The sequence below is a fragment of the Callorhinus ursinus genome, unplaced genomic scaffold, assembly GCF_003265705.2.
Source record: "Callorhinus ursinus isolate GAN/ISIS: 27379988/994484 unplaced genomic scaffold, GSC_fseal_2.0 scaffold1, whole genome shotgun sequence".
Taxonomy (NCBI): domain Eukaryota; kingdom Metazoa; phylum Chordata; class Mammalia; order Carnivora; family Otariidae; genus Callorhinus; species Callorhinus ursinus.
The window spans coordinates 137,489,328-137,509,726 of NW_027397063.1; the positions used below are offsets into that span (position 1 = coordinate 137,489,328).

General features: G+C 52.3%; 1 protein-coding gene across 1 annotated transcript; it reads right to left on the reverse strand.

Moving 5' to 3' along the window:
- Positions 1-369: 369 nt before the first annotated feature.
- Positions 370-19,235, reverse strand: KLHL40 (kelch like family member 40). The gene is made up of 7 exons (XM_025870746.2): positions 18,809-19,235; positions 5,485-6,748; positions 4,036-4,196; positions 3,655-3,762; positions 3,286-3,471; positions 1,360-1,506; positions 370-507 (listed from the first exon to the last, which is right to left on the reverse strand). Exons 2-7 carry the CDS (start codon positions 6,643-6,645, stop codon positions 396-398), a joined length of 1,875 nt encoding a protein of 624 aa, XP_025726531.1. The 5' UTR covers positions 6,646-6,748; positions 18,809-19,235; the 3' UTR covers positions 370-395.
- Positions 19,236-20,399: the final 1,164 nt, after the last annotated feature.

A 20,399-nucleotide genomic window follows, 5' to 3' on the forward strand; every position in this document is an offset into this window, starting at 1 on the left:
CTCTTAAGGAAGGTGACTTACCCAGGCTGCAGAGTGTGCTTGGAAGGGACACTCTCCACCTGACAGGCGAGGAGATGGAGTCCTGCGGGTACACCCACCCGCACACAGGTGGGCTGGGACTGGCCCAGAATGCAACCTCCCTGCGGTTCTGGCTCACGGAACAAGACCGGGGATATGGGGACACCGGAGAGCCCGAAGTTCCTGGTCCCTGCCGGAAAGGCCAGGACTGGCCAGCGATCTCCCTCCCCTGGTGAAGAGCACCCCAGATGGCACAACGGGACCCAGGCGGGCTTGGGCTTCTCCCAGCCTCCTCTCCGGAGCCCTCAAAAGTCCAGGCCTGTGTGGCCGCAGGGTGCGGGGCGGGGGGGGTACTTAGTTCAGGCCCTCGGGGCTGGTCACATCTTGGTCAGGCGCAGCACGTTGAGCCGCACGGGTAGGAAGGTGGCGCCGGCTGCGTAGGCTATCTCCCTCAGGACGCCCTCCCACTTCTTCTCGTCCTCATTATATCTGGGGGTGGGAGGGAGGAGTGGGGACACGGACACGGAGCTGGGTCAGCCGAGGGCAGAGTGGGCCCCCGCGGAGAGGGGTGGCTGACGATGCCTACCCCTGGGGAGTGTCCCCGAAGCCCCAGGCCCGTCTCCAGAAAGATCTGATCCTGGAGAATTCTCATGTCCTGGGAAAGGACCCCCCCGACACACACACACAAGGCCCACCCCCAAAGAACAGCCACCCCACATTCCAGGAAGGGTCACCTCTCGAGGAATGTCCCACGCCTCCAGGAAGGCCTGCATCTCCACAGCCCCTCCTCTGGAGAATTCTGTACTCAGCACTCCGGAAGTGCCCCCAAAACCCACCTGCCCCCATGGAGCCCTGAGAATAACTGAAGGTTTAGCAGGTGCCCCAGGCACCGAAACCTCTTCCCTCCACCCCCAGGAAGGGCCAGCATGGAAAGCGATGGCTCTCAGAAGTTGGGGTCCAGCTTCTTCTCAATCCTGGCCCCAGCTCACCCCTCCAGCAAGAGTACCCAGGACGGAGTGGGGAGGAAAGGCCTGGCTGCCTCTTCAGGGCCCCCTCTACTCCCTGGAGCCTGTTTCCTTGGGTCTGGGCCCTAAGCTTGGGGCAGCTCCAGCCTGCGGCTCACTTGATGCTCCACAGCGGGGCATGGCGCCCTGTGAGCAAACCAGGCCCTTGCCAGCCAAACCGGAAAGACTGGGCTGAGCAGGGTGTGTCCGCTGTCCCTTCCACACGGGACTCCCCGGAAGAGGGATCACCCCAGCCCCGGATGAACTCGCCAGGGGCCGCTGGGGGGCCTCAGCCTGGCTCGGGGGCTTCCCTCACCTCCCTGGGCCCCGGGCTCACCTCCAGATGTCGTTGAGCTCTGTGGGGACCAACTCTCCAGACTCGGTCTCCAGCGTGGCAAAGCCACCGACGGCATACAGGGTGCCCGCCAGGCTGACCAGGCTGAGGGAGCTGCGTTCCTGTGGGAAGGCCTCAAAGGGTGCCCACCTGGCGGGGAGGAGGGAGCGTGAAGAGGTGCATCACCCAGCGGCCCCAGCGCCCACAGCTTCAGCCACACCCCTTGGAAACCCGAATCCCAAGCACCCATACTCCCGGCACAACCTTCTGTGTCCTGATCCTCCCAGGACCGCCCTCCAGCCTTCCCCGTTCTCCTGCCCCTCCCATTTCCCTTCACGGTCCCCTGGTCATTGCATCCAGCCTGCCCCGTGCAATCCACCATGGATCTCCCCAGCGGCCCTCCTTTGCTCCTGAACTAATTCCCCCAGGGCAGCTGCCCTCCCCTGGCGCCCCTGCCCCATCCTTCTTCCCATCTTCACTGCCCAATTATTCTCAGGGTGTCTTCACTCCCCTCCTCTGGCCATGAGGTTGGGCCTTCATCCCTACCCTCCAAAACAGCTCTCCGGTCCCCAGCACACCACAGAGCATAAAATCCAGGCATAACACACATCTCTGCTGATGTGACGTTCTCACCTCCCACCTGCCCAGCCTCTCATGTCTTCAGATTCCTTCCTGGATAATGCATCTGCCTCCCCAATCCCTCGGGGCTTGGGCCTCAGCTTCTCCCTCTTACACTCTCTCTCCTGAGGGAGCTCATTCCCTCCGTTTACTGTTGGCCCCAAATCTCTCCAGCTCAGCATTCTCTCTGCCCCGGTGGGCTCCTCCGGGACACTCCCAGATCCCACATGTCCACATGTCCTGACTGGACCCTCACATTTCCGATCTAACCTCAGTGGTTCTCCAGTAAATGACCTCCCACCCTCTCTCAAAAGCATCCACATCTCCCTCTTATGCCCAACATCCAATCAATCTCTAAATCTTATTTCTTCTATCTCCTAAACTCTTGCTACTCTAAGTACGGCCCGTGGACCAGCAGCAGCAGCATCACCTGGGCGGCGTGAGGGGTGTTAGAAATACACACTCTGGCCCTTCCCCAGGCCCAAGAATGAGAATCTGCATTTTAACGTGACGCCCCGGGAGATTCGCGTGCATACCCCAGTGTGGGAAGCCCTGGCCTACATCCTTCTCTTGTGCGTCCCCTCTGCCTCATCGCCACTGTGCCCCCATCTGCATGCCGCCACCACCTCCTGCTCTGTGGCTGCATCCCTGCCTCCCGGAAGATCTCTAATCTGTTCTCCACATCAGCTGTTACCTAATAAAACACAGATGTGAGCCTAAAACCCATCACAGGCATTTCACCGCCCTCAGGATTAAGTCCCTTAGCCCTGCTTGCCACCTCTCCAACCCCAGTGCCCCCCATCCCCACCTTCCTTCCTCCAACCTTTCCTCCAACAGGCCTGCCTTTTTTTTCTCCTAACTGCCTTGTCACCAACTTTCCTTGGCCTGGAGCACCCTTCTCCCGCCATCCCTTTTGCTGGCTAAGTCCAAGGGGACTGCCAGCTCAGTTTTCCCCTGACCTCCCAGGGCCGGGAGGCTTCTGTCTTGGTCATCAGTGTATCTGGAGCACCAGGCCACTGGCCGGCATGACTCTCTGAATGAAGAACCTGCATCTCCCGCCCCACTCCTGGGAGCTCTCTCCTGCAGACCAGGCTGGCCCTAACCCTGGCCCCCAATTGTGGGGGAAGCCCGCCTCATGGCTGATGAGGAGAGAGAGGCTATTCCTGTGCTGATGTCAAGGCGGAGGGACCGTGGTTCCTGCCAGGGCCGTCTGCAGAGAGACCCAACAGGTTCAAAGCCACACAGCCAGGCAGTCACAGGGGGGCCGTTGGTCCCTGACTGCCCACTGGAAGGGGCAGGAAGCAGCCATACTTGTTGTCCGCGATGCTGTACACTTCAGCTGAACTGGTCAGCCCCGTGTCTGTGACCCCGGCGGCTACAAAAATGCGGCCATCGTGGATGGTGGCCCCGAAGAGGGAGCGCGCAGTCTGCATGGGGGCCAGCTCGGTCCACTCGAACTTCTTAGGGTCGTAGACACACATCTTCTTCAGGCACTTTCTGGGGGTGGGGGACCGTGAGTGAGAGGGAGGAAGCCTGCGCACAGCGCCCCTCCTCCGGTTCAGTGGCTCCGGACGCCTTGCCCCGGCAGCCGGCACAAATCCCCCCGACAGCCTGGGGAGACTGTGCTCCCGCTCTAACCTACAGCCCTGCTCCTGCACTCGCTCCAGGCCCGAGCCTCACCTGTCGCTGCCTTTGCCGCCAAGGACGTAGACCAGGTCCATGTGGGAGAGCACCGCGTGGCCGTACACGGCATAAGGCAGCGGATCCGATTCGCCCCATTTGAACGACCTGGAGGAGACCAGAGTAGGGCGAGCGCCCGGTTCAGGAGCGTGCTGGGTCCCCGTCTCTGCATTCACCCACCCAGCCAGCACATATTCGGGGTGCACCCGGTGCCTTAGCGGCACCTCTCGGGTCCCGGCTCCCACCCGGCGGCCCGCCGCTCCGCCCCTCCCCAAGCCCGCCTCCGCCCGCAGCCCCGGGCTCTGGCTCCGGCCCCCGCCGCGCCCCCCAGCCCCGCCCCGCCCCCCGGGCCCCTCAACCCCGCCCCCGGCCCCCGCTCACTGCCGGTCGTAGCACATGACCGAGTCTAGGCTGCGCTCGCCGTCCTTGAGCTCTCGGCCGCCGACCACGTAGATGGAGTTGAGAGCCTCTCCCAGGCCGAAGAGGCAGCGCGGCGAGGGCAGCGGCGGCATCCCCAGCCACTCGGAGTCCAGGTGGTCAAACTGCGGGGCCCGGCGTGCAGTCAGCCACCGGCCCCCACGCCCCCACTCCCCCAGCCACCCCGGGTCACAGAGGAGGCCAGGTCTCCAGCTAGGGCCAACGCAGCCTGGAGGCCATCCCTGGAGACAGTACCCTATCCCCCCACCCAGGCTGAGAACAACCGGGGCCCTCCGGAGGTCGGCGCCCAGAGACCACATTACAGCACCACGATGGGGCACCCCACGCAGAGCCCTGTCCCTTCCCCACTACAACTTCGGAACTGAGGCCTGCCTGCCCTCTGTTTTCCACCGCAGCCCACTGCACAGAAAACCTCCAAATACAGCTCTGCCCCTCATCCCTTAAAATCTACAGTGTAAGTCTGCGGCCCTGTCCCATCTCCATAGTCTTACAATGATATTTGTAGCTCATCTTTCCGGAAAGTTTTCTGAAGGCTGAGCAATGTGCTGATGAACACTTTATAACCATCTGTAACCTTCAAACAACCTTATCAAGCAGGAAGGATAATATCCCCAGAGAAAATAAGCAAGGCCCATGATATGCTTTGGCTCGGGGAGCTGCCCCCCTCCCTCCCTGCCCCCGGTTTAACTCTGGTACTGAGTTGCCCCTCACCCTTCTCCACACCTGGTCAGGCCTCACTGAGCTCACCACTCGCTAGGCTCATTCCAGTCTCTGTCCCTTGCTCACCATTCCTCAGGCAGAAGCACCCTAACTTCCCCTTCAGGTGTCCAAATTCCACCCAGATGGCAGGACTCAAACCTACACGGCCAGTCACCAGGGAACCATCTCTGCCCTCTGAGATCCCACGGGACACCACAACTTGGACTGGTCGCCCCACTCTACTGGTCCTTTCTGGGCCTCGGTTTTCTCAACTGTACAGTAAGAAGACTAGGCAGGATGCTCCCTTTGTTTGGGACACTCTGTTCTATACTCCAGTCCGGGCCTCACGCAAAGGTCCTGCCCCAGACTGACCCCTACACTGACCTTGCTGTGCCTGACCTCAAACCCTGTGCAGAGACAGGGCCTCCAACATATCAGACCTCCCTGGGGCTCACATCCCCCTGAAAGAGACATCAGAGTTATGCAGCTAATTGTCAACTGCCTATAACTGCCTTCAACCTTCAGGCAAGTGGCTGTCAGTCAACCTCCCTGGTCTACATCTCATCCTAAACCCAATAACAGCCCCCCAACAAGTAGACACAAGCCTCTCATGGGCCCCAAAGCTGACCCCCACCCGCCACCCGCGATCCCAGAACCCGGCACTGGCTGCCCCTCCCAGGGCTGGGCAGGCACCTGCAAGAAGTAAGCACTCATGGGGTCCTCTTTGTTGTCCTCGTTGTAGAAGAGGCCCCCAGCCACAAAGACCTGGTTCTCCTTGGTCACGAGGCTGACGTGGTTCTTAGGGATCTGGGTGGAGAGCGAGGCACAGTAGCACTCGTTGGCCGCTGGGTCATAGGCCACGGCCCCCTCCTCACTGAGCATGAAGATGAGGTCCTGCAGGAACATGCCAAAGCGCAGAGTGTCATTGAGGATCCCGGGGATGATGCGTTCAGCCTCCTCCTCGTCGTCCCCTGCCTTGGCTTCGCCCGTGCCCTTGTCAGCAGCCTTGGCGCCGGCTGCCTCCTTCCCCTTGTCCTTCTTCTTCTTGCGCAGCACGGTGAGGCGGCCCTCGTGCGCGTCCTTCACCATCTGCACCTTGCGCAGCAGCTCGGGCTGGGCGCGCACGAGAGGGTGCTTCTCCACGCGGCTCTCCAGGAAGGCCCGCGGCAGCAGGCGGCAGCGCACGCTCTCGAAGACGGTGGGCAGCGCGCGCTGGCGCTCCTCCTGCGCCTTGGCGTCGCCGCTGCCCGCCCACCGCATCACCGCCTCGAACACGGCCTCCTCCTTCTCCACGTTGAGGCCGTCACTGGAGATGATGGCGATGAGCTCGTCGGCCGAGAGCCCGAGGAAGTCGGCGTCGCGCGCCACGAGCGAGAAGCGTGCGCAGATGAAGTCGCGGGCGGCCACGGCCAGGCGCGCGCAGTCGAGCAGGAGGCCGAGGCGGAAGACGGCCAGGCAGTTGGCGAGACACAGGCGCTTCTGTAGGAAGGACACGCAGATGGTGAAGATGGACGGGATCTGGAAGCGGTGCGCTGCGGCGAACAAGTCCTGCACGCTCGCCTCGTCCAGCGCGATCTCCGACGTGTACAAGTAGTGCAGCACCTGCGCCACCACGTCCGGGGACACCTCCTCCAGGCGCAGCTCGCCCGCGCGCTCAGGCTCGGCCAGAAAGCGCGCCCGGAAGTAGGGGCTGCAGGCGGCCAGCACCAGGCGGTGGCACGGGAACTCGCGCTCACCCACCCGCACCACACAGTCGAGGAACTTGCCGTGGTCCAGCATGTCCTTGAGCCCGTCCTGCAGGAGCGTCTGCTGGTACAGACGCTGCTCCTCCGCCTGCTCCAAGCCCAGCGTCATGGTGGGTGGCTTGGGGTGCCGCTGCCTTGCCAGGGGCCTCCTCTTTCTATTCCCCTGCTTTCCTTCTGGGTCACTCTCGGTCTACGCAGCTGTCTTCGCGGGGCTATATATAGAGGTGGACAGGGCCCTGTAAGGCGAGCTGCCTGGCCTCCTGCACATGACTCAGAGGGGACAGCTGGGCAGAGGCCCCCTCCCAGAGCAGCCTTGACTCAGCCCCACGGGCTCATGGGACAGGGGTGGGGTATTTGGGCCTATGAGGGCCTCGCTGCCTCATTTCTAAATGGAGCACCACAAGGCCTCGACTACATTCCTTGGTCAGGCAGTGCCCGTGAGGGCAGGTGACGACCCAAGCTCTGCCCCTCAGGCCAGGGAGCAAGAAGTTTTGGTGTCCCTCTTCCAAGATCTCCCTTCGTTCGTGCCTTCTGGGCCTTTCTGTCCGGGTGCTTCATCTTCCTCCCTGGAGTATATCTCACCCCAGCCACTCCACTGTGCTTGGGTTTCCTGTTCAGTGAACTTGGAAAGGCATTCACTCATTGGGGACCTTGGGAAGACCTTTACCCCTTTCTACTCCAGATGTGAGACCCTCCTTAGACTGTGCAAGAAAGCAAGAAGGTGCCTTAGGTAAACACAGTCACCTCTTTTCTGAAGGGCCTGCACAGGTCACGTGGCTCTGTTGAGCCTCAGTTTCCCTTTCTACACAATGGGGAGTTGGGTGAGTTAGATTCTAAGGGCCTCAGTTACAGTTCTGCTGAGGTTCAGAAGCACTGAGGCTCAGTGTTCCTGGGAGTACACTGTCACAGGGTTTTAACATTGTAAGGTGTCAGACGTGCTAGAAAAGTAATTTCCTAGGATTCAACTATTCTAGGTATTTAAATTCCCAGGGTTTTAACATTCTAGGGGAGTGACAGTCTGGATTCTAGTGTTCAAAAAGTAACACTCTAAGAGTTTAATATTCCAGGATAGCTGTCTATGCTCACTGTTCTTGGTCCATACTAAGCTTGACCTGAGGCTACCTTGGCCTTGGGGCCCTTGCACCCTGTCTACCATCTAAGGGGTGTCGGGGTAGAGGCCCAGGATAGCCAGTCCTGATGCCCAGCCTTCTCTGGACTTTCACCCTTCCCCCACTACACACACACACACACACACACACACACACACACACACACACACAATCAGCCTCAGCCACCAAGATTAACTTGTTCCCAAAGTGCCAGAAGCTACAGCTGTGGGTTAAATTTAGCCCCCAGGACACTAGTGTGAACTGTTATGGGGCATTCTCCCATCATTCCTCTGAGTCACTTGTTTATAACCTCAGGCTTGAGGGGCGGAGGGATTGGAGAGGGGGCCTCAGGATGGGCCAGGGCTGAGTTACCTCCCCTTTTGTGATCTCAAAGATGTCCCTGCCCGTCCCTGAGCAGTGCCTTCAACCATCGTTTGCACACCCCACCAGCAGGTCTTAGAGGGGCATGCAGCCGGGCAGGTCCTGGAGGTGGTCTTGTCCCTCTTGCAGAAGGGGTGAAGTCTCATCCCAGGGCTTCCAGCCTAGCCCCCGATGCAGGGCATTTCCAACAGGCACCATCAGTGAGGAGATCTGGCTCTGAGGGGCTGCGCAACTTGGGCAGGTCACATAGCTGGCAAGTGGCTGAGCCAGGATTCAAAGCAGATCTGCTCACCTCCACAGACTCTGGGAATCCCTCCCTACCATACTGCTTCCCACAAATTAACGACAAAAAAACTAGTGGTAGCTTCATTTTCCAAAGACCAGGACAGAAAGTACATATGGAACAATTAACTTATGTTTATCAAATGACTCAATGACATATTTTTAGATAATGATGAATCCCATAGTGCTCCCTCCCTCCCAGGCATTCCACTAGCATATTTATATGTAGCTCATTCATTCATCGAGAACCCACTGTGCACTCTGTTCAGTGCTGAGGATTCAACAGTGAACACATCAGGCAGGAATTCCTGTCTTTATGGAACTTAGGTTCAGCCAAAGTGGTGGGGGGCAGCAACAAGTAGTTATACAAGATGTCAGATAATAACTGCTAAGTGACAAGTAGCAGAGAAGGGGGCATGGAAAGGGACAGGTGGTGGTGGTAATAATTTTAGTGGAACAGTCAGGCTGGACTCACTGAGAGGACTCTATTTGAGCAGGTTCAGATGTGAGAAGTGCAAAGGCCCTGAGGCAGGAGCGCATCTGGCAGGTTCCAAAAACAGGGAGGAAGCTGGTGGGGCTGGAACAATGAATGAGGAGGTGAGTAGGAGGAGATAAGGGCAGAGGGGTAAGGGTGGGGGAATCATGTAGGGCCACGTGGGCCAGTTTTTCCCTTCAGTGAAATGGGGAGCCACTGTTTATCTTTTTAAATTATAGTTATGGGAAATGCAAATATATCCACAAGTAGAATAATATGCCAATTTCCCATGTACCCACCTCCCCATTTCAGCAACTATCTAGTCACCGGGTCATGGCCGATCCTGTTTCACCTCTGCCCCCAGCCACTCCGGTAGTCACCCAGGGAGCCGGCCAGGGATTGGACATGAGTACAGGAGAGAGAGGGACAGAGCATGACTGCATGGCTTTCAGTCGAATCAAGGGAGAATGTCATCTCACTTCATCCTTTTAATTTTTACTCATTTATTTTTTTTAAAGATTATTTATTTGAAAGAGAGAGAGCACACAAGCAGGGGGAGAGGCGCAGAGGGAGAAGCAGGCTCCCCGCTGAGCAGGGAGCCCGCTGTGGAGGCTCCATCCAGGACCCCGAGATCACCACCTGAGCCAAAGGCAGACGCCTTACTGATTGAGCCAGCCAGGCGCCCCTAATTTTTACTCATTTAATCTTACCCAAAATTATGAGGTAGTTATTTACGCCCTTTTACAGATACTGAAATTTAGATGGCCAGCAAATAGGGATCAGTCTTATGTTTTTGTTTTTGTTTTTTTAAACAGCTTTGTTGAGGCATAAGTGACATACAATGAACTGCACATATTTAAAGTGTACAATTTGACAAGTTTTTTTCTAAAGATTTTATTTATTTACTTATTTGAGAGAGAGAGCACATGAGCATGAGATAGAGATAGAGAGCATGATGGCGGGGGGGGGGGGGGACCACAGAGGAAGGAGAAGCAGACTCCCCACTAAGCAGGGAGTCCAACGATGTGGGGCTCGATCCCAGGACCCTGGATTATGACCCAAGCCAAAGGCAGAAACTTAACCAACTAAGCCACCCAAGTACCCCACAATTTGATAAGTTTTGATATATATATATATATATATATATATATATACACACACACACATCCATGAAACCAGCACCACAATCAAGTTAGAGAATGTATCCATCAGCCACATGTCCTCGTGCCCTTCCTTAATCCCTCCCTCATCTCTCCCCACAACACCCCAAGCCTAGACAGTCACTGATCTGCTTTCTGTCACCATTATCCATTTGCATTTTCTAAAGTTTTATATAAGCAGAATCATGGAGTCCGTCTGTCTGTCTTTTTGTTCTGACTTCTTTTGCTCAGATAATTATTTTGAGCTTCTTCCAGTTTGCCTACTCATGTTCTGCCTTCATTAGGAATCTTAGCTCATCACAAGGGTTATTTAAGAAAAATACCAAGTGAGGGATGCCTGGATGGCTTAGCTGTTAAGCGTCTGCCTTCGGGCTCAGGTCATGATCCCAGGGTCCTGGAATGGAGCCCCGCATCGGGCTCCCTGCATCGGGCTCCCTGCTCAGCAGGATGCCTGCTTCTCCCTCTCCCACTTCCCCTGCTAGTGTTCCCTCTCTTGCTGTATCTCTCTCTGTCAAATAAATAAATAAAACCTTTTTAAAAAAGAAAAAAAGAAAGAAAAATACCAAGTGAAAATCTTAAGAAAATTTACACGTGTTTGCCAAAGTCAGAGAACACCTTACAAATGTGCCAAGAAACTCAACAACGTCTGCAGCCCTCATCGCATGAGCAGGCCTCACCCCCGATGAAGGCTTGTGGGGTGGTGACTCGGCTGTGGAGTATTTGCTGGAGTAGCCATGTTATATGTCCATATGTGGGACATTTGTCACCCTTGGTGGTCTCCTCATATCTCCTAAATAATCTTTCTATGTTTGGGACAGTCCCACATCAATGGTCCTTCCCCAAGGCAGAAGCCAGAACTTAGGTTCTCAGCCTCCCTGAACTCTGACAGTCTAGAAGAAAAAGAATAAAAAAAGATATCAGTTACCAAGGGACCTCAAAGAGACAGTCAGATCCATGTAGAGTGAAGCCCCCCAGGTCACACGGCCTTTCACACATGCTGACTGCCACTGGGCTCTTCGGTGCTGCGCTTTTAAAAATTATTGCAAAGATGACTTCTGGCCCACACAATGTGGGACTCATTTCTCCCTGTTCTTCTCTGTTAAGTACAATGATAAACCATGGAAATATGCAAGAGGCAATGAAAGCATAACTCAGAAAGGTGGGAGAAGGATGACTAATTGGTTTAGGACCCTAAGATGAAGGGGCAACTCAGCAGCAGGTGTCTCACACACACGAAGCCAACAAAGGATGATCCGGGTAGGTTTACTCCTCGCTCAAATTGAACAGGAATCCCACTGACAATACCAGACAAATGCAGCATCACCAGCAAGGGGAGTTTGTCAGAAGCCCACTAACAACAAGCAGCCAGGGAAAGCACTCTCCTTCCACACCTGGCCTGAGACCCACCTCCCCTGCCAAGGGACCCTGGGCAACCTGGCCTGGGGAAACCCCTTCTGCTCTCTCTGGCAGCAGCAGCAGGAACAGGTGGGAGACCCAGCAGCACAGATAAACCAAGCAGGTGAAAATAACGCTGCAAAGTCTCTGAAAATTAAATTGTTGATGGAAACTTAGCCCACAAATGTAGGCCAGCACCTGCATGCCAAACTTAAACAGGGCAACCGCCTGTTATAAAAAAAAGAACCAAAGAGAACCCAAAGTCTTCTAAACATAAATTCAAAATGTCCAGGGTACAGTAAAAAAAAAAAAAAAATCACCCGTCATAATAATAACCAGGAAAATCACTACTTGAATGCAGAAAGAATCAGCTGATGCCAACACTGATGTTAATCAGATGTTGAAATTATCTGGCAAGGATTTTAAAGCAGCTATCATAAAAATGCTTCAACAATCAATACAATGCTCTGCAAATAAATTTGAAAAAGAGAAATTTTCAGTAAAGAAATAGAAGTTATATAGAAGAGCCAAATGGAAATAATAGAACTGAAAAATACAATAACAGAAATAAAGACATGCTGGATGGCCTCAGCAGGAGGGGGGGGTCGCCAAGGATAAAATCAGTGCACTTGAGGACAGGTGAATAGGATTGACCCAGTCTGAAGAACAGAGACAGAGTGGAGTGAAAAACAAAAACAAAAACGGATGGCATCTTGGGCCCATGAGACAGTAACCAAAGATCCACCATTTGTATCATGACGGTCCCAGAAGGAGAGGAGAAAGAGAGGGGCTGGAAGAGTAACTGAAGGAATAATGGCTGAAAACTTCCCAAAATTGGTGAAAGACACAAACCTGCAAATTCAAAAAGCTGAGCAAACCCCAAACAGGGATAAACTCAAAGAAATCCATGCCAAAACACATATATTTCCAAACACTAAAAACAAAGAAAAAATAATGCAAGCAGCCAGAAAGAAAAAAAAAAAATTACCTATAAGGGAACACTAATTCAAATGATGGTGGATTTCTCATCAGATACCATGGAGGCCAAAAGGAAGTGGCACAACATTTTTCAAGAACTGAAAAAACTGTCAATGGTGAATTCTGTATCCGGTGAAACTGTCAGGAATGAAAGGTAAATAATTCCAGGGAATCTACAAAAACAAAAACAAAAACAAAACACCTTTCAGAACTAATAAATGGGCTGGGTAATGTCGGAGGATATAAGATCAACCCACAAAAATTAACTACATTTCTCTCTACTGACAATGAACATGTAGAAACCAAAATTTAAAGCAATACCAGTTATAATCACTCCAAAGAAATGAAATATTTATGAATATTCCTAACAAAACACATACAGGATCCTTGCTGAAAGTTACAAAATGCTGATGAAAGAAATCATGGAAGACCTAAATAAATGAAGAAACACTATGTTCATGGATTGGAAGGCTCAACAGAGTAAAGATGTCAGTTCTCCCCAAATTGAACTATAAGTTTAATTCAGTGTCTATCAAAGTCCTACAAACATTTTTAATAAACATAGACAAGCTTATTCTAAAGTTTATAGGGAAAGGTGCAAGACCTAGAATAGTTAAAACGATCTTGGCAAGGAAGAATAAAGTGGGAGGAATCACTCTACCTGATATTAAGCCTTCCTATGTAGCTCTAGTAATCAGGATTGTGTGGTATTGACAGAGCGCCAGACACATAGATCAAGGGAGCATAATAGAGGACCCAGAAATAGATCCAACTATGTTCAACTGATTTTTGACAAAGGTCAAAAGCAAGTCAATGGAGGAAAGAGACATTTCAACAAATGGTTCTGGAGCAATTAGACATCCACAGGCAAAAAAAAAAAAAAAAAAAAAAAGTCTTCGACCTAAATCTCGCACCTTATATAAAAATTAATTCAAAATGGATCATGGACTTAAAATGCAAAACATCTAAAACAACCTTGAAAAAGAAGAACAAAGTTAGAGGTTTCACACATTTTTATTTCAAAACTTACTACAAATCTAAAGTAATCAAAACTGTGTGGTCCTGGTATAAAGACAGACATATAGACCAGTGGATCAGAACAGAGGGCCCAGAAATAAGTTCTCACATATATGGTCAAATGATTGGTGGCAAAGGTACCAAAACCACTAAATTATTCAGCCTTAAAAAGGAAGGGCTTTCTGACACAGGCCACAACATGGGTGAACCTCGAGGACATTATGGTAAGTGAAATAAGCCAGTCACAAAAAGACAAATCCTGTCTGATTCCACTTATGTGAGGTACCTGGCATAGTCAAATTCATGGAGGCAGGAAGTAGAATGATGGTTGTCAAGGGCTGGGGGCTGGCCAGGGGGAGGCATAGGGAGTTAGTATTTAATGGGTACAGAGTTTCAGTTTTATGAGATGAAGAGAGTTCTATGGATGGATGGTGGTGATGGTTACACAACAATGTAAATGTACTTAATACCACTGACTCTCCCCTTAAAAATGGTTAAGATGGTGACTTTTTTGTGTATTTTACTACAATAAAAAAAAAAAAAGAACGCTGTCAGTCCCACAACTGGAGTTGGCTCCTAAATAACAAAGTAAGTAAGCATCTTTTTTAAAAAATGTGAAACGAAACTTTTAGGGGAGGGATGCCTGGGTGGCTCAGCCAGTTAAGCATCCGCCTTCAGCTCAGGTCATGATCCCGGGCTCCTGATATCGAGTCCCACATCAGGATCCCTGCTCAATGGGGAGCCTGCTTCTCCCTCTGCCTGCCGCTCCCCCTGCTTGTGCGCTCTCGCTCTCTCTCTCTCTCTGACAAATAAAATCTTTAAAAAGAAAAACTTTTAGGAGAAAAAAACAACAGCAGAGTAGCTTTGGCATTTGACTAGGGAAAGAGTTATTAGACCCAACACCGAAAGCATGATCCTTAAAAGGAGAATTTGGTAAGTTAGACCTCATCAAAATTCAGAACTTTTGATCTGCAAAAGCCCATATGAAGAGGCTGGAGGGACACACTGCAGACTGGGAGAAAATATTTGCAATATCTAGACACACAAGCAAATCTCAAAACTCAACAGTAAGAAAAACCCCAACAATCCGACTGGAAAATAGGCAGAAGACCCGAATGATATTTCATCAAAGATGATGTACGGGTGGCAAATCGTCTTCTGAAAAAAAATGTCCGGTATCATTACTCATCGGGGAAATCCAAATTAAAACCACAATATCACTGCACATCTGTCAGAGCAGCTAAAATAAAAAATCGTGACAACACCCAAATGCTGGTGAAGATGAAGAGAAACTGTATCCCTCACACATTGCTAGTGGGGATGCAAAGTGGTACAGCCTCATAGCAAATTACTTTGGCAGTTTCTGATAAAACTAAATATGCAACTATTTACATAACCCAGCAATTGTCCTCCAGGGCATTTATCCCTGAGAGAGTAAAACTTATGTTCATACAAAACCTATACAGGAATATTCATAGCAGCTGTATGAGTTATAGCAAAAAACGAGAAACAGCCCTGTTCTCCTTCAGCAGATAAATGTAGTACATACAAACTGTGGAATACTACTCAGCAATACAAAAGAATGACCTACTGATATACACAGTCAATTGGGTCAATCTCCAGGCCATTAGGCTGACTGAAAAAAGTCAATCCCAAAAGATTGCATACCATATACATTACTACAACATTTTGAAATGACAAAAATTTTTAAATGGAGAACAGATCGGTGGTTGCCAGTGCTTAGGGACAGGGTAGGCAGCTGCAGGAGGGTGTTGTGTATAGTTATAAAAGGGCAGAAAGGGCAAGAGACGGAAGCCTGTGGTTCTGGAATGTTCTGTCTCCGTTGTGGTGGTGCGTATGTGAACATACACGTATGATAAAATTCTACAGAAGTAAATACACACAGAGGTGAGGACAAGTAAAACGGGAAATCTGGATAAGATCGGTGGAGTGTCACTGTCAATGTCTTGGGTGTGGTATTGTACTAGTTTTGCAAAACGTTATCATTGGGGGAAACTAGGTACAATACACAAGAGGTTTCTCTGTATTATTTCTTACAGCTGCATATGAATCTAATGATTGCAATAAAATTTCTTTTTTTTTTTTAAAGATTTATTTATTTGAGATAGAGAGGGAGAGCATGACTGGGAGCAAGGGCAGAGGAAGAGGGAGAAGCAGACTCCCCGTGAGCAGGGAGCCCGATGCAGTACTCGATCCCAGGACCCTGGGATCATGACCTGAGCCGAAGGCAGCTGCTTAACCGACTGAGCCACCCAGGTGCCCTTGTTGCAACAAAAATTACAATGAGGAAAATGATCAAAGATCACCCAACATTTAAGAAATTATCATAAAAAAAGAGAAAGGAAAGGAAATTAGAGGCAACAAAGATAAAAAATAGCTGAAAGGAGAAAAAATTCAAACATTGCTAGTAATATCAGAAAGATGTTTACATAATAAAGGGATACACTCTACAAAAAAGGAACTCCCAAAGAAACAAAGAAGAACTTTTGGAAATTGAAAAGTATAATGGCAAAAATGTAATACTCAATAGAAGGGTTGGAAAACACATTTGAGGAAACCTCCCAGAAAGTAGAAGAAAAAAGGTAAAGACCATGAGACTGGGTAAGAGAATGAGAGAAGCTGCCCAGAGGTCTAATATCTAAATGACAGGAGCTGAAGACCAGAGGAAAGCTTGGAGAAGAGATAGTTGAAAGCCGTATTTTGGGAAGTTTCCCGAACTGACAGGACTCACCGAGTCCCCTGCTCACTGGGTGAGAAAAAACCCACACCAAGGACATCGCTGTGAAGGCTCACAATGCTGGAGGTGGAACAGAGGCCCTGAAGGCTTCAGAGAGTAAGAAGCAGGCCGCCCACACAGCGTCAGGGGTCAAGACAGGATCGGGCTTCTCAGCAGAAACACTGGCAGCTAAAACCCTGAGGAAAGGGCGCCTGGGTGGCTCAGTTGGTTAAGCGTCTGCCTCCGGCTCAGGTCATGATCTCGGGGTCCTGGGATCGAGCCCCGCATCCGGCTCCCTGCTCCGTGGGAAGCCTGCTTCTCCCCCTCCCTCTGCCCCTCCCCCTTCTTGTGCTCTCTTGCTCTCTCTCTCTCTCGCTCTCAAAATAAATAAAATCTTAAAAATAAAATAAAATAAAATCCCGAGGGGAAAATGATTTCCAAGCTAGGGTTCTGTACCCAGGCAAACTCATCCCCGTGTGAGGGCAGAATAAAAATAGTCAAGATCTTCAGAATTTCATTCCCTGAAGTGGTCCCGAAGAGAAGCTACATCTCAGGGTTAGGAAAAAAGTAGTCCACTAAGACATAAACCTTCTAGAAGTTAGTTTTCTGCAGTAAACTTGAAGGGATACAGTCTTAGCAAAGTGTGACAGGGAACGTAGGTCCGCTACGGTCCAGGGGATGTTGTCAAGCCGAAGTGTCCTTACGGGAGATGGCATCACTTTTGTGCAAACCAGGGTCGTCTGGCCGCCCTGCTCTCGAGCGGTGATGATGATGATGAAGCCGTGTTAGGATGGTCACCAGATCACTGCTGCCTCCTGCATGAGTAGGGGAGGACCCATCATGTCGGGCCTGGCCATGGCTTTCCCTGTGCCCATCAGTCCCTCCTCAGGAAGCCCCTGGAGGATGTGCTTCACCAAATTGAGGGAGCAAACCCAGATAGAGGAAGATGGAGGATTTGGGGGAATGGGAGATCTGTCTAGGAATTGGCAAAGGGAATCCCCAGAAGGTTGGGAGATCCCACCATGACAGCTGGGGGAAATCGACCAGTCCAGGTGTGAGCGACAGGTCTGGAGAGACAGTGCAAAGAGGGAGCCGACAGGGCACCTGCTGTGTGTGCACTTATGAGGAGAGTCACAGTTATGGCAGAGTTTGGGGACACAGAAGCAATAAGCACCTAGAAACTGAAGTAACCACATTTTAAAGAGAGACAAAAGTAAGAAGTTGTACAGGAAAGGAAATTGAATCATATTCTATGACATGGCTTGGTTGAGATCACTGTTTACATAGTCATAATAATATATGCACTGAATGTTAATCTAACCCCAAAGAATAATATAACTATGCTTGGAGAAAGGGGAATAGAAGCCGTGTGTGTGTGTGTGTGTGTGTGTGTGTGTGTGTGTTGGGAGTGTTGAAGATAGAAATCAATAAATGATACCTAACACTGAATCAGGAGGTAGGAGTGGAGGTGAGATTTCATAGGCCTGAAAGTCAACGCCAAAAATACCAACTGAATTGGAACTGGTTGCCTATTCGAAGTGGGAAAAGAGGAGGTACAGACCACTGCAGCTTTTGTTAAAAAAAGGGGGGGGCCTTCCACAAATATTTGGCTTTTTCAACTATGTCTAAGAAAAATTTTAATCGTAAAAAGTTGGTATTTTCCCAGGGATTCTACACAACACAATGCTGGGTGGCATTGGGCTGGTGCTTACAGCATGTACTGGTCTTACCCTTCACCCAGGAGCCGCGGATGCTATGGAAGGGGGGCTCTGTCTGGGGAAGAATCTGTTATGGAACCAGCCCGGAGACTTCACCTTGCCAGGCTGGGATGCAGTATACACTCCAGGCCTGTGCCCAGGATGCAGGCATGTGCCACGGTTTCTTTCAGGATGCCTGGGCCCCAGAACCAGGACTCGGGGTGGGAGAGGGATCCTTTGTGGCCACCCAGTGCCTCTGGACCACCTTTTTCTGATCGTGAGTGCTACCTGCCCAAAGTAGAAGACATGCTCGCCTTCCCAGCCTCCCTTGCAACTAGAGTGTACGTACAGGAACTGTGCTCCAGGACATGAGGTGTTAACGAGCTGTTTGGTCCCAGAGAGCAAAACTGGGGGAGGATGAGTGCTCCAGAGATGCCAGCCATGGTGTCCACCACCACCCGGCGGCCTCTCCGTCCCAGCCCAGCGTGACTCGTGCCTAAGCAGCACTGGAGTAGGCAGTTGGAAACGTTATTAGAATGAGGCAGGGGGTGGAGGTGGGGCTGAAGGAAGAGGCTGTGCAGAGAGGCGTCATGCCAGCAGATGGGTGGCAAGACGGGTGGAGAGCAGAAACACGGAAGCAGCCAGGCCCTCAGGCTCATCGGCGAGCGCCACTTTGAGGGTGACTGAAACTGAGTGAGCCTGTTCCTTTCAGTCAAAGAAGTAGGGCTGTGTGGAAAGGTGCAGGCTCCCAAATTCTGGGACCTGCTGTTTGGACCCCTGCCCTCGGAGAACAGGAATCCCAAGTCCTGGGATGGGACCAGCGCCCCCACACCCATCTCCAGCCTCTGCTTGTCAGTGTGGCCTCACAGAGTGGGGGGCACCTGCACCTCCTCTCTGGCTCAGGAATCCACCCAGCGCCTCCTGGTCAGACCCCTCCTCCTGTATCTTGGGCCAAGGGCCACAAACACAGGGGCCTTGTTCCCCATGTGGTCCTGGGACCTAGAGTCCCACCTGGCACAGAGCCAGGGCTCCATACATCACCTGCACAACGAATTAATTCTCAGAGGTCTCCACGGAGAGCCGTCTGCTCCCTCCTTGGAGGCCACTAGCTGCCTTCCCTCTGAGCGTTTGTCTTCCCGGGGCCCACGTCAGCATCTCTGATAGCTGGCTCCTTCAGACGGCCCTTGCCTGCCAAGTGCTGAGCACGTGAGTGGGAGTGGCCCCGGCTGTCCCGGGGCTCCAGTGGCCACAGGCCCAGGCGCTCATGGAAAACCGTCCTGCAGGGGGCCTGGCCTCCTGCGGGCGCTGCCTTTGGGGATCTCAGCATCAGCAGCCCCAGGACCTCTCCTCTTTTGATCCCCTTCCGCATCCAGCTCAGGACCAAACACCGGTTTGGGGGGCATGTCTCCGCTCTTGCCTCAGCTCCTGACTCTGGGTGTTCCTAAAGCCCAGGCCCCCTTAAGGGAGAGACATGGGGTCTGCAGCTGCTCTAGGGCACAGTGACCCATGCGGCCTACCGCTGAGCTGCTGGGCTCCCTTGCTCTGGCCTGGGTCTTTCCCGCCAGTGGTCAGGGCGGGCAACATGTAAAGAAGAGGCTGGGCCAAGGGACAGTTGTACGGACTTTATTCCCCTGCACTCACGTCCTCACCCTCCTGCCATCCGCCATGCACTTGGGGCCCAGACATCAAGGGTCCACACACCTGGCACAGCCATTCTGCTACTGTGGACCCCCCAGCAAGGGGTGCTGTGGCCGCACATGCCAAGGTCGGAGGCTGAGGCTCTAGCCCCAGCTTATCTCTCTGCTCACCCCCAGCTGGCCCAAGACCAGGGAGCCCAGCGGAAGCTGGGGAGGGGGCGGGCCCAGGTTTCAGACCCGAGTTCTGGCCAAATGGGCTGAAAAGTCCATCTGGACTGAGGGGTTCCCCCCACCCAGCACATCTCCAGCGGGAGGTGATGATCCCGACCCCTCTTCCCTGCCACCAGCCCTGGGAAGTGGGTATGATGCCCCAGTCCCCTTACTCCAGTATCTAGGTGCTTGTCCACTTGTTTTAAAAATAAAAAGGAAATGTAAAAGCTGGTAAAACAAGAACCCCTACCCATACTGGCACTGCTGAGGTTCCATTATTGCTTCAGACCCTTGTGATCTGGCTGGGAAGGAGCTTTTAACCCACACTGGCCCAAGGGGAAGAGAGCATTTAGCACCAGGGACCAGGGCTCCTGTCCCCAGTGGGACAGGTGCCTCCCAGGAGAGGGTTTGGCTGTGCCCACCCACAGCTACAATGACCATTGTGACCAGAGCCCAGCCTGCCATCTGGACCCCTGCCCTCCGGGGAGAGGTGTATTAGAACAGGGAACCCAAGTCCTGGGACAGGGTTTCGACATCAGCACCCCCTCCATACCTCACAGGGACCTGGCCTGGCCAGGGTCCCTCAGGTTCACTCACTAAGGCTGCAGGGGGGCTAACTGGTGACAAGGCCAGCTAGCCCCCCTGGTGGGAGACCCTGGTGTCAGTGACAGGGGTTGGGGAACCCATGGGTGTCCCGACCTACAGCACATCGGGGGAGATCAACTTTCTGGGGGGGAAATGTGAGCCAGCTCCGAAGAGCTGCCAGGCACTGGGACCAGAGGTTA